Source organism: Aotus nancymaae, unplaced genomic scaffold (assembly GCF_030222135.1).
Source record: "Aotus nancymaae isolate 86718 unplaced genomic scaffold, 86718_ANA_hifiasm-v0.15.2.pri h1tg000057l, whole genome shotgun sequence".
NCBI classification, from domain to species: domain Eukaryota; kingdom Metazoa; phylum Chordata; class Mammalia; order Primates; family Aotidae; genus Aotus; species Aotus nancymaae.
Genome location: NW_026988471.1, coordinates 42,686,499 through 42,699,066, shown reverse-complemented (window position 1 = coordinate 42,699,066; position 12,568 = coordinate 42,686,499). Strand labels below are relative to the sequence as shown.

General features: G+C 37.4%; 1 protein-coding gene across 1 annotated transcript in view; it reads left to right on the top strand.

Moving 5' to 3' along the window:
* Positions 1-12,568, top strand: part of LRPPRC (leucine rich pentatricopeptide repeat containing) — a 114,288-nt gene that overhangs the window by 89,170 nt on the left and 12,550 nt on the right. The window contains exons 30-31 of the mRNA XM_012450601.3: positions 2,208-2,334; positions 9,070-9,158. Of these exons, the coding sequence (XP_012306024.2) occupies positions 2,208-2,334; positions 9,070-9,158 (216 nt within the window). The remainder of the gene's footprint in view (positions 1-2,207; positions 2,335-9,069; positions 9,159-12,568) is intronic.

Genomic DNA, 12,568 nt, shown 5'->3' with positions numbered 1-12,568 from the left:
GCATCTTTGAAAGCAAAGTATAAAATTAATCTTGGTCAATACTATGTAAATATTCTAGTAAAGTGTGTGTTTTTGTTTTTGTGAGACATCGCCTTGCTCTGTTGCCAAGGCTGGAGTGCAGTGCAGTGGCGCAACCTCCACCTCCCGAACTCAAGTGATTCTCCTGCTTCAGCCTCCCAAGTAGCTGGGATTACAGGCGCCTGCCACCACGCCTGGCTAATTTTTGTATTTTTAGTAGAAATGAGGTTTTGCCATGTTGGCCAGGCTGGTCTCTAACTCCTGACCTCAAGTGATCCTCCTGCCTTGGCCTCCCAAAGTGCTAAATTACAGGCATGAGCCACCATGCCCGGCCATAATTCTTTAGAGTTCTCCGTTTCTTTTTTGTATATCTCAGGATTCGAATGTTTAATAAAATATGAATGCTTTGAAAATTGAATGCTTGCATTGCTTTTCTGGTAGTTAGGTCTACTTAAAGGTGTATCGTGATTGTCACATGGGAAACAAACCTGTGATGAATGGGTTTGATATATTACAATGCTAATTTTTTAAAAAACCAATAGGGGCTAATACACAGCCACACCAAGTTAATGTGAAGATGGCAATTTTAGAAAACAACAAGAGTTTCCAAATAAGTGAAGTAGTATATATGATTATTAGGAAGTTGACAACAATTCATTACATCTTAAGTTTTTAACCCCCTAAAAAGCATTGGGTATTGAATGGCAGATTTATTGCACTCATCTTATTGTGTATCATAGTTTAAAATATTGTATTTAGCAAAGCTATTCTGTGACTTTAATAAGTAAAATATTCTTAAATTTGTGATTCATTGATACTGGTACTCAAATGAAGATGTGTCTTCCTTTTCTCCCATTTCAGAAAAGTAAAATACACCAAATAGACTAGGTATCTGACAGAATAATCAGTAAATAGTAGTGGAGTTTATTCTTGCATATCGCATGTTTTTATTTTATATTTTTTTGCCAGTGTCCTAGAATATACAGTTGTTCATAAGCATAGAAATCTGGTATAAGGCGCTTGAAAATATGACTCACAGGGATTGTTCTATGGAAGACTTATATGAAATGTGATAAACTTGTGCCAGTGTTACTTTCCCTTGTTCTCCTTAGTTAAGATGCAAATATAAATGTTGTCATATATATTTTTTTCTCCAAATTTAGCTCAAAGGGATAACCATTTCTTTGACAGTCCCACTTAAGTTTAAGTAAGGGGCTAACGCACACGTCTCCTAACTCGTAAATAGAAGCATAACAATTTTTGCATGTTCAGAAACTTGTAAAATAACTTAGAATGTTCTTCTGAACATTAAATAATACCATTCCTTCCTAATTAGATGGTCTGTATTTCCTTACATTGAGCCCTATATTCGTAGAAGGCCATACATGATAGTTCAGTTATGCCCCATCTTTATTGTGATTTGTTTATACACAGAAGAGAGTAGATTGTAGTTTCAGTTGGCTGTTTATAGCCGGGCAATTTTATTTCAGAAAAGTAAGTGACTGAAAAGTGTAGTTACTTCTCTTGGTAACATCTTTTCATTCACTGACAGTTATTGTGAACAAGTGAAATAAAACTGTTAATCAGTCAAACAAATGTTGCTTAGTTTACTTGTTAGATATCTGTATATTTGAAAATTGTATGTTTTTGTATAAGTCCTGTCGTAGCCAAATAATGTGATCTCCTAATTTTAGAATTATAGGCTATATTCACTTTAATGCTATTGTGCTGAAATGTTAACCATTGTAACCACCCACTTATAGATTAAAGATTGCTTTAAAATGAATCTTTTGCTCCCTTCAATCTAAATTATACCTCTGGTTTATTTGGACTTTAACACACATTTTGCAATTTATTTTGAAACTAGTATCATCTTTTCATAAATTCACAAAAGCTGTTTCTCATTTTTATTAGAATGAAAATAATTTATCAACTTAAAGAAAGCTGGTATGAGAAATCGCACCATCCAGGATTAAGTTGTAGTTTCCAAAACTGTAGCTGTGTCTTTAAAATATTTGAAGAATTATATCATCTACTCGCTTGGTCAGTGTGTCTCTCTATAGAGTGGTAACAGCGGGTTGGTATTAAAAAGCAGAAATATTTGGGTTTAGATCTTTGTTTCAAGAATTTTTCCATCCTTTTTGCCATTTCAGAATATGTCATCTCATTTTTTTTGTTTTCTCTCATAGGGGCATATGATATTTTCCTTAAGGCAAAACAGCAAAATGTTGTGTTTAATGCTGAAACCTACAATGATCTCCTTAAATTACTACTGTCAAAAGAGTATTTTACACAAGCAATGGAAGTGAAAAAGTTGTAAGTATTAGTCCATTTATGAAACCTCTCATTTAAAAAAAGCATATTGGCTACCATTAGGATTTTTCTAACAACGTGCTATATAGTGGCAATTGCTTGATTGTCCTCAGCTGCCCATAAAAATAATATGAAATAGTTAACTAATTTTATCAGATTTTTTTAACCTTAAAAAAAAAAAAAAAACCTTTACTGGCCATATACAATGTAGTGCATTTTACTTTATATTTTATCACAATTCATTTAAGAAATCCATGCACAGAAAAGTAATTTTTATTATATTGCTTCTTGTTCAGCAACTAAATCCATGTACCTTTTGTGGTGGGAGCAGCCTGATAAAACAAAGACACCATGGACTTTGAACTTAGATTTGAATCTTACTTGAAAGCTCTGTGACCTTGGGAAAATTACTTTGCCATCTCTAATCCTCGGTTTTTCTTCTGTATGATAATATTACTTTATTGAAGAAGGTAGAGTGAAGTAGAGAAAACATAGATATTGAACATATTTTGTGTTTCCTCCTCCTTTTGTGTTGTTTTTGGATTTAAAAAAAAAAATCTGGCAGGATGTGATGGCTTACGCCTGTAATCCGAGCACTTTGGGAGGCCAAGGTGGGTCAATCACCTGAGGTCAGGAGTTTGAGACCAGCCTGCCCAACGTGATGAAATCCTCTCTCTACTAAAAATGCAAAAATTAGCCAGGCGTGGCAGCACACGCCTGTAATCCCAGCTACTCAAGGGTCTGAGTCAGGAGAATCACTTAAACCCAGGAGGCAGAGGTTGCAGTGAGCTGAGATTACGCCACTGTACTCCAGCCCGGGTGACAAAGCGAGACCCTGTCTCAGAAAAAAAGAAAAGAAAAGGAATAATCTGAAAAAACTTTTAAGTCCATAGCACTTTTAGAATATTAGAATCCTAAGGAGAAAATGGATGCCTGCCATCTTTCACATTGCTGGAAAACCTGGCACTGTCCTAGTGTTGCTGAAGTTATGTATCATAGGGCTGTATTAACTGTTCATGTTTTAGTACTGAAAAGCGTGTTCTGTATGACTGTACTTGTCTGTGTGTGTGGACTTGAATCATCATTTGTATGTCTTGATACAAGAGAGTCACACTGGGAGTGTCAGGTTTTTAATGTACTCTGTGTGTCATTTCTGTGTTTTTTCAATTCCTAATTAAATTATATATATCTCTAGAACACTTGATACACCCTTAATTAGTGACCCAGAAAATTTGACATTGAGCAGTATCCTGTCATCTTTAACCACTAGGTCAAGGGTGTGGACCATCTAAAATTACTTTTCTCAGAGCCGGGCACAGTGGCTCATGCCTATAATCCTAGCACTTTGGGAGGCTGAGGCAGGTGGAACATGAGGTCAGGAGATAGAGACCAGTCTGGCCAACATGGTGAAACCCCATCTCTACTAAAGATACAAAAAATTAGCTAGGTGTGGTGGGTGATGCCTGTAATCTCTGCTACTCGGGAGGCTGAGGCAGGAGAATTGCTTGAACCTGGGAGGCGGGAGGTGGCAGTGAGCTGAGATCACGCCATTGCACTCCAGCCTGGGCAAGAGGGCAAGACTCTGTCTCAAAAAAAAAAAAATTACTTTTCTCAGAAAATTATGAAACTCTTCATTCCAGTCCTCTCCCTGATAATCAAAGCTGTTCTGAGGAAGGGGAGCCAGAGAAAAGAGGAGCATTTTGTGTTGAGAATTAAGTATGATTACATGATGACATAGAAACAAAGACAGAAAACTTTAAAAAAAAAGTTAGATTTTGAGTTTGGTTGCAAAGACCTCTGAAATACTTCCCAAAAGTACAGATTTGTGATCCTTATTCTGGTAGCATGAAAAGATTCCTCACAGCTCACCACAAAGATTCTAATTCAGCCAGTTTGGTGTGGGGCCTGAGAACGTGAATTTATTCCACACCCCAGGTGATTCAAGAATCATATCTTAAACATTTTGATCACATATGATTAATAACAAATTGTACTTGATGTATCACATGGAACTATTATAAAACATACTAAAAAAAGAAAATGTTCATAAGATGAAATTCTTAAAAAGAGATTTAAGGTTGGGCATGATGGCTCATTTCTATGCACTTTGGGAGGCTGAAGTGGAAGGATCACTTGAGGTCAGGAGTTCGAGACCAGCCTGACCAACGTGGCAAAACCCTGTCTCTACTAAAAATACAAAAATTAGCCAAGCATGATGGCAGGTGCCTATAATCCCAGCTACTTGGAGGCTAAGGTAAGAAAATCTCTTGACCCTGGGAGGCAGAGGTTGCAGTGAGCCAAGATCGTGCCACTGCACTCCAGCTTAGGCAACAGAGTGAGACTCCAAAAAAAAAAAAAAGAGAGAGAGAGATGTAAAGGTTTCCTTGCCTCACCCTAGAGTGTTCATGCTGTGTACATGCATCTCATTGAAGACCACTGATGTAGAGTAGCTTCCAAACTGCAGTTGCAGCCAATTAGTGGGTCATGGCGTCTATTAAGTGGGACAGAACCAACAATGTTTTAATGAAATAGTATAGACTATTTCAAAGTACTTCCTGTAGTATAGCCATTTCATGAAATGTTGCTTTCAGTTATGCGTGTGTGTACGTATCTGTGGATTGAGTAAACCAACATTTCTTACTATAGTCCTACCATAGATCTTGATCTACCAAGGTTGAAACTGCTGACCGACCTGGAAGATAGTTGTAAGCATGACCGTCTATTTGCCTTAAATTTACAACCTGTGAAACATAGGTTTATCTTCTTCTTTAGATCTTTCTGAGGTACGATTGGCATGTAAAAAGATACATATTTAATGTATCAATCTCAATGAGTTTGGGGATAAGGATACACCCTTGGAACCATTGCCTACTTCAAGGCCACAAACATATCCTTCCCCTTCCAAAGTTTCCTCCCACCCTCATAATTATTATTTGAGTTTTTCATGTGAAGGAGAACACCTATGATCTGTCCTCTTAGCAATTTTGAGTATTCACTATTGTTAGCTGTTGGCACTATACTGTATAGATCTCCAGAACTTATCTTCGATAACTGAAACTCTCTGTACTTTAACCATCATCTCCTCATTTCCCCTCTTCCCAATCCTTGGCATCCACCATCGTACTCTCTGCTTCTGATTTTGACATACAAGTGAGACTGTTATTTTAGCTGTGTTATCCCACCAGGGTTATTTGGGAGTTGCCTTCCCCCATGCATCTATGTGCACCCAAGAGAACCCAAGATCCAGAACCTTAAGTCGATCCAAGCTTTGGATGCATGTCCTTTCCCTTGAACCAATAAAATGTCATATCTCACTATGTAGGATCGTTTCATGGGTTAAATTGTTGGATACTTTTAAAAATAATGCTGGACTGGAAATTCAGAAGTGAAAGTTGGAGTTAGTAATTATCCAACTGTTACTTGAGATATTTCAAGAGAGATCTTGTGGATTCAGTTCCTGTTTATTGCCAACTAGGTCCTCTCTTCCCGTTACCATTCTGTATCAGAGATCAGAGTGAAAAACAATTTTTTTTAATAGGCAACTTTATTATTATATGGTGGCCAAATGAGCTACTGTAGCAAGTGGCAGTATCGCCCTAGTATTATTCCAGCAGTCTTACTGTGGATCCATTAATAGCTATCTGTTGTTACAATTTCCTATATAATGTCACTTCGTCAACCTTAGCCGTAGTTTTGGCTGGGTGCACTGGCTTATGCCTATAATCCCAGTACTTTGGGAGACCAAGGCAGGTTGATCACTTGAGGTCAGGAATTCACAACCAGCCTGGCCAACTTGGTGAAACCCCGTCTCTAATAAAAATACAGAAGATTAGCCAGATGTGGTGGTGCACTGTAATCTTAGTTAATTGGGAGGCTGGAGCAGGAGAATGGCTTGAATCCGGGAGGTGGAGGTTGCAGTGAGCCAAAATTGCGCTGCTGTGCTCCAGCCCAGGCAACAGAGTGAGACTCTGTCTCAAAAAAAAAAAACCAAAAAAAAACATAGTTTTCCTATGAACAAAAATGTCATTTAAATTTTCCCTTTGTTGTCATCCAATGTGTTACAGATACTTGACCTCTAGTAAGATTTCTTCAATTTTATTAACAAGCCTTCCAAATAAGCCAGGAAACCTCAAAAGTAATAAGAATGGCTGCCTTTTAAAAATGTTCAATAAACCAACTTTTTTTTTTTTTTTAGTTTCCTCATGTTTCAAAATAATTTATCTGTAGTGAATTCCTTCAAGGGAGGGAAACCACTCGTTCAAAGAGCAGTAAGGGATATACGCTCTTATTTTAAATCTCTGCTAACATTAAACCATATTCTTAGGGAATTTAGGAATCATTTAACAACAGCCCCACTTTATCTTTTCAGAGTAGCACTGAAAAGTGCTACTTTTCTCTCGTTCCTCTTGGCTTCCTGTATCATTCTTTTTGGAAATAATGCTAAATCTGTCATTGATGATTTTTATTGAATTGGTCAGTTTTTGTTATCTGAAGTAATATAATCATCAACTAATGTCCTTTGTGCGTGTTATGTAAGCACACAGTCATGGCTTACATGAAAGCTCACTTCTCATACCTATATTATTACATGTATTATATCATATTAACTTAAAAATATTGCCTAAAATCCATTAAAACCGTAAGGCAACAAAACTTCCTTCTTAAATTTGAAATACTGTCATTTCAGAACAATAATTCTCTGAAATGTCCAATGTGAAAGTTTACCTATAATATTATCTTCTTTGGTTAAGATAGTTTAATTTTTGCAGCTGATTGTAAATTGAAAGATGGGTACTCATTTTCCCCTGTAATTTTTTTCCCTTTGACAGTTCTAAAAAGAAAATGTCTAGAATTCTGTGCTGTCCAGTTCAGTAACCACTAGCCATATGTGACTGCTTACATCTAAATTAGTTAAAATAAAATAAAATTAAGATTTCTGTTTCTTCATCAGAGAGCCATGTGGCTAGTGGCTAACCGTATTGGACAACACAAGTGAAGAATATTCCCATCATCACAGGAAGTTTGATTTGACAGCTCTGGACTCGATTTTTTCCAGAAGGAAAGATCAAAATTATGAGTCAAAAGTAAATTTCTTGTATTGCATTGTATGAATGATTCCAATGCAAAGATCTCTGCTTGCAACTTTTTGAAATTTTTCCTTTTGCTACTTTGGAATCTGTTTTGGTTGTGATCAGTTTCTGCATATGTAGGATATGTTATTATAGAATAGATCTGGGGTTCCTTCTTCCTGATATTTATCTCTACTTTCATATTTGTAGTGAGCAGGCAGCTTCTTGAGACAGGAAGAGATTATTAAAAAATAACGTTATAGGCTTTGAGGTTTTTGAAAAGTTTGTAGTTCATACTTAATGTCAGTTAAAAGAGAAGTTTTGTTACCTTGTGGTTTTAATGGATTTTAGGTGAATATTTTTAAGTTAATATGGTATATAATACATGTAATAATATAGGCATAAGAAGCGAGCTTTTAATAGTGTCTAATTTTTATTTAATCATGCTAAAGATCGAGAAAGTAAATCCTTTGTGCAATTCGTAGCCTCATGCATGAGTTGTTGACTTAAGAGCTTTGACAGATGGGACAAAGGAGAAAAGTCAAACTGAGCAATGGGTGCTTTGGTGGGATTAAGAGGATTGGTCAGCGGAATAAGAAAATCCTGTGTCCAGGGACTGCAGCGGTGAACCTTAGAGGCTGAAAGTGACTGAGAGGATGGGCATGCCGTAGTTTCTCTGGAGGATTTTCTTGGGATTGATGAGAATAATTTAGCAGTGACCCTGCTTTCGTTGCAATCTGTGCAGCTTATATGTCCATGTTGGCGGGGCAGGCTGTTGTTGGCAGCAAGGTCATCACTGAGCTTGATAAGGCAAATGGCAGCAATTGCTTTTGCTCCTTTTGACCTGTTTAGGTTTTGTAATCCAGAGATGAACTCTGGGAGTATTAAGGATGCTGAAATTTCATCACAGGAAATGTGCAAACAGTGTAGCAAACAGAAATCCAGCTAGGTTTTGGAGTTTTCTGTTTGTTTTTGTTGTTGTTTCATTTTGCTTTTTTTACTCCTGTAGGTTTTAGTGAAAAGTCAAGGGATTTTTCGCTCTTGAGTTTTAAAAGTTGAGGTTTTTTTCAAACTTAAGGCTGGGGGAAAATGGTTGCGTGAAATTTTTTAAGTACCAATAGTTTGAGTTCTGCAGTATGTTCAGCTTCAAAAACTATGAATCTAGATGGCAGAAATTTGAAAATGAATTGACCAAATGATACAGTGTTAGCAATCTGCTTTAGTTTATATTTAAAATGTACAGTGCTGAAAATAAATGTTCAGTTTTGTTTCTGGAAGAAGAGTTTTGTATTTTATAATTAAGGTGAATGTAGAAAAAAAGGAAAAAGTATCCAGCTTAGGATACGGCAGAACAATGCGGGGCACGCAGTTATTTTAGTCATCTAATATGTCAGCATTCAAGAATCTGAACCGATTGTTTAAAAAAAATCTTGTACTTTGTTTCTTTTGTTGCTCATTTCCAACTTTGTCATCTGTCAGAATGCAAAAAAAAATTATCCTTCTATAACCATTGACAGGATAACACAAAAGCTGTCTCCAGGTCGATATTTTGCAGCAATATTTTTAACATACGAACAGTAGTTTTTATAATTTCACCTTGGTGCTCAACCATTTATTATCGTATCAGAAGCATGTCAGTAATTCCTTTCTAAATGTCTGCTTCTTTTAGCGCGGAGACCCACATCAAGGGCTTCACACTGAACGATGCTGCCAACAGCCTCCTCATCATAACGCAAGTTAGGCGGGATTATTTGAAAGGTATGTCACAATGCTTGACCTTTACGTCACATTAATGCCTCTGCAGATTTTTCTTGTAACGCCCTTCGAATACTTGGATAAAGGAGTCCATTTAGCAAATTACCTGCTTATCAAGAGCCTTTTGTGGTAGCTGAGAGACGTAAATTACTGTACATGCATTTATAATACAGCTTGAATATGAATGTACTTGTCATTTGACCACTTAGTCCAGTTTCCATTCCATTTAACACAAGATGGGTTTTCTTAAGATGAATCGCAGCTCTTCAGACATGCAAAATTTGTGTTCCAGAACGAGAGAAAGTACAGGCTTTCAAGTGCGTTAAAATTCACAGCACAAGTCATTTTGCTTTGGAAATTAACATACTTTAGAGCATCTGAAACAATCCCCAGCAGTTGTTTCTTGCATATTGTGTTGGTTGTGTGTGAGATAGCAAATGAGTTAAATTGAGTGTTAAATGTGTAGGATTGTGCACCAAATGATTATAATATTGATTTTTAAAACTTAATCTAATACTTTTTTAATAGTTCATAATACCAAGCGCGATAAAATACAGTGTTTGTTTGAAGTTTAGAGTTTTCAAAATAATGTTAAGAGAATGACACCCGAAAGATGTGGACATAACTTTGGGGAGGATTGGGGTAGGGGCTATTTTTTATTGGTTTGGTAGAGGCTGTTTATGAGTTGTCAGTGGGATGAATTTGGATGTGGAGGTCTTATGAATGATCTCCCAAGGGAGACTATGGTAAATCTCTTAAATTTAGGTAAGTAGCTTTCCACTTTAACATTTACATTTGAATTTGAGTCAATACAATGATACTGAAGTTTTGCCAATATAACAAAACCCACTTAAGAGATATTCAAGGAAGGCTGAAAAAGCTCTGGAAACGCAACCCCATTGCTTCCTCTGTCTGTAATAGTGGTATTATTCCTCACTGCATGTTTTGGGGTTGTTTTATTTTGTTTTTGATGAGACAGGGTCTCATTCTGTCACCCGGAGTACAGTGGTGGGATCTTGGCTCACTGCAACCTCTGCCTCCTGGGTTGCTGGGATTATAGGCGCCCACCACCATGCGCGGCTAATTTTTGTATTTTCAGTAGAGATGGGGTTTCACCGTGTTGGCCAGGCTGGTCTCGAACTCCTGACCTCAAGTGATCCTCCCACCTCAGCCTCCCAAAGTGCTGGGATTACAGGCATGAGCCACTGTGGCCAGGCTGCATGTTTATAAAAATTTCACATCCCTGAGAGGAAGTTGTTTAATTGTGCGGCTTTAGTGTTGCTTATAATACCTAAATGTACTGGTCTTTAGCTGTCTTCCTAATCGATTAGTACTGAATGTGTAAGTGGGAATTTCTCCCTTTGCAGAAGTTTCACCTCAGCATTCCACAGGCAGGACTCATCTAGCTAGAGAGTCAAAATTTTGGACAGTCTTAAGTCATAATTGAGTAGCGTAGGGCTTGTTAAAACTTGAAAAACTTTCACTTTATTTCCAATAGAAAATCGTTTTTGTGCCCAGGCTTTTGTGGCTAGGCACAGTGGCTCACATCTGTAATCCCAGCACTTTGGGAGGCTATGGCAGGAGGATTGCTTGACTCCAGGAGTTCAGGACCAGCCTGGGCAACATATTGAGACTCAGTCTCTCCAAAAAAATTTTTAAATAGCCAGGCATGGTGGTGTGTGCCTGTAGTTCCAGCTACTCAGGAGGCTGAGGTGGGAAAATCACTTGATCCCAGGAGGTCGAGAATGCCATGAGCCATAATGGTGCCACTGCACTCAGCCTGGGCAAGAGTGAAACCCTTCCCCAGCCCCCTAAAAAAGACTTTATGTCATGTTAGTATTTTATGTAATAATATGATAAACAATTTTGAAACAATGAAAAGTTAAACTTGCTCCCCATATAAATAAGCTCATTGTCATAAATAACTTGTTTCTGTAGACAGGGAGATTAGAACAAAACACTTTTCTAATTTTAGGGGCTTCATTTTTCACCTGAACCTCACCTAAATTTCTTCAGCTTGACTGGTACCCTTTATTATTATGTTAGGTACCCTGTGTAAGCTACAGGAAAGGACCTGGTATAATTTCTTGTCTACTCTTCTGAGCTGTTCAGCTCAACTGGAGGTTGCCTGAGAGCAGGAGCCCTGAGCCCACTGTTCCTGCATTGACTCCTCCACCCCTACCCTACCCTACCCCTCATCCTGAGCATATCACCGCAAACCTGTTGTTGGAGTAGAATGATCATCAGTGAGGACAGGAGTGATGTTTGCCCTTTTCCCATCTTCTTTTGCTCCATGGCTGATGAGAGCTCTTGATTTTTGAAAATCCCCTTCCATTCTTCTGCCTTTCTCTTTTAGGTTTCTTTTTCTCAACCCCATCTAAAGCAGGAATTAAAAATAAGGCCGATTAAATTTTACTGTAATTTGATAATACTGTTGGTGAATATTAATAGCTGATACCTGGCACTTGTGTGATCAGTATCACTAGTGAGTAATTGAGTAAATGTTGAAATTGAGTGACATTGGGAAAGGACCTGGGGGGAGGGATCTGGATGGGTAACATTTTTGGTGTCCCTTAAGTCCTTAACTGTACAGAAGGCGATCCTTATATGAGAATAGGATTTAGGTCACAAGGTCCTGCGCTACCCTTGGACGGACGTGAAATGGTCTGTCCTCCCCAGCTTCTGCTTTCTCATGCATGCACGCACTCAGACGACAGCTCTGGGATTGTTGGAATCTTCAGGTCTTGTCTAAAAATACGACTTCGACCTTGGGGAAATTATTTAGTCTCTGTGCCCAGTTGTCTCATCTGTAAAAGTGGTACTTGTCTCGACAGGGTAGTTGTGAGTGTAGCTGCTTACTGCTGTGCCTAGTATATAGTAAATGCTCAATAAGTTTGAGTTACTGTCATCGCTGCCATTAATCTTATTTTTGTAATTGTTTTGACCTACTGTGGGACTATCCTTCCTAGCTGACAATATTCTTGGCTAATAAGACTATTATTATAAGTTAGTATCTGTGTATGATCATCCATTAACAAGATTTTATCAAGCTTACTATAGAGTTTTTAAATAGCATAAAAACTTTTTTGTTTCATATATATATATATGCATGTGTATTTTTAAATTTTTATTGATTATGCTTTTTAAACTGTTTTCCTTTTTTTAACATTTGAGAATGATTTAGATTGTAGATTTCAAATAAATCTAAATTGTTTATTCACTAATGAACACCAAATTCATCATGTCTTTCCACTGTATTTTTAGTAGACTTTAATTAATACCCTTTCCCTATTCTTTTGTAAAGCTAAGTTGTTCTTATTTGGAAAGCTGTTTTGAGAATCTTAGTTTTGTCTAAGTGACATTCCTTTAGTTGCTGTAAAGCTCTTGAGTTTTCTTCCGTAATGGTAGGGGTG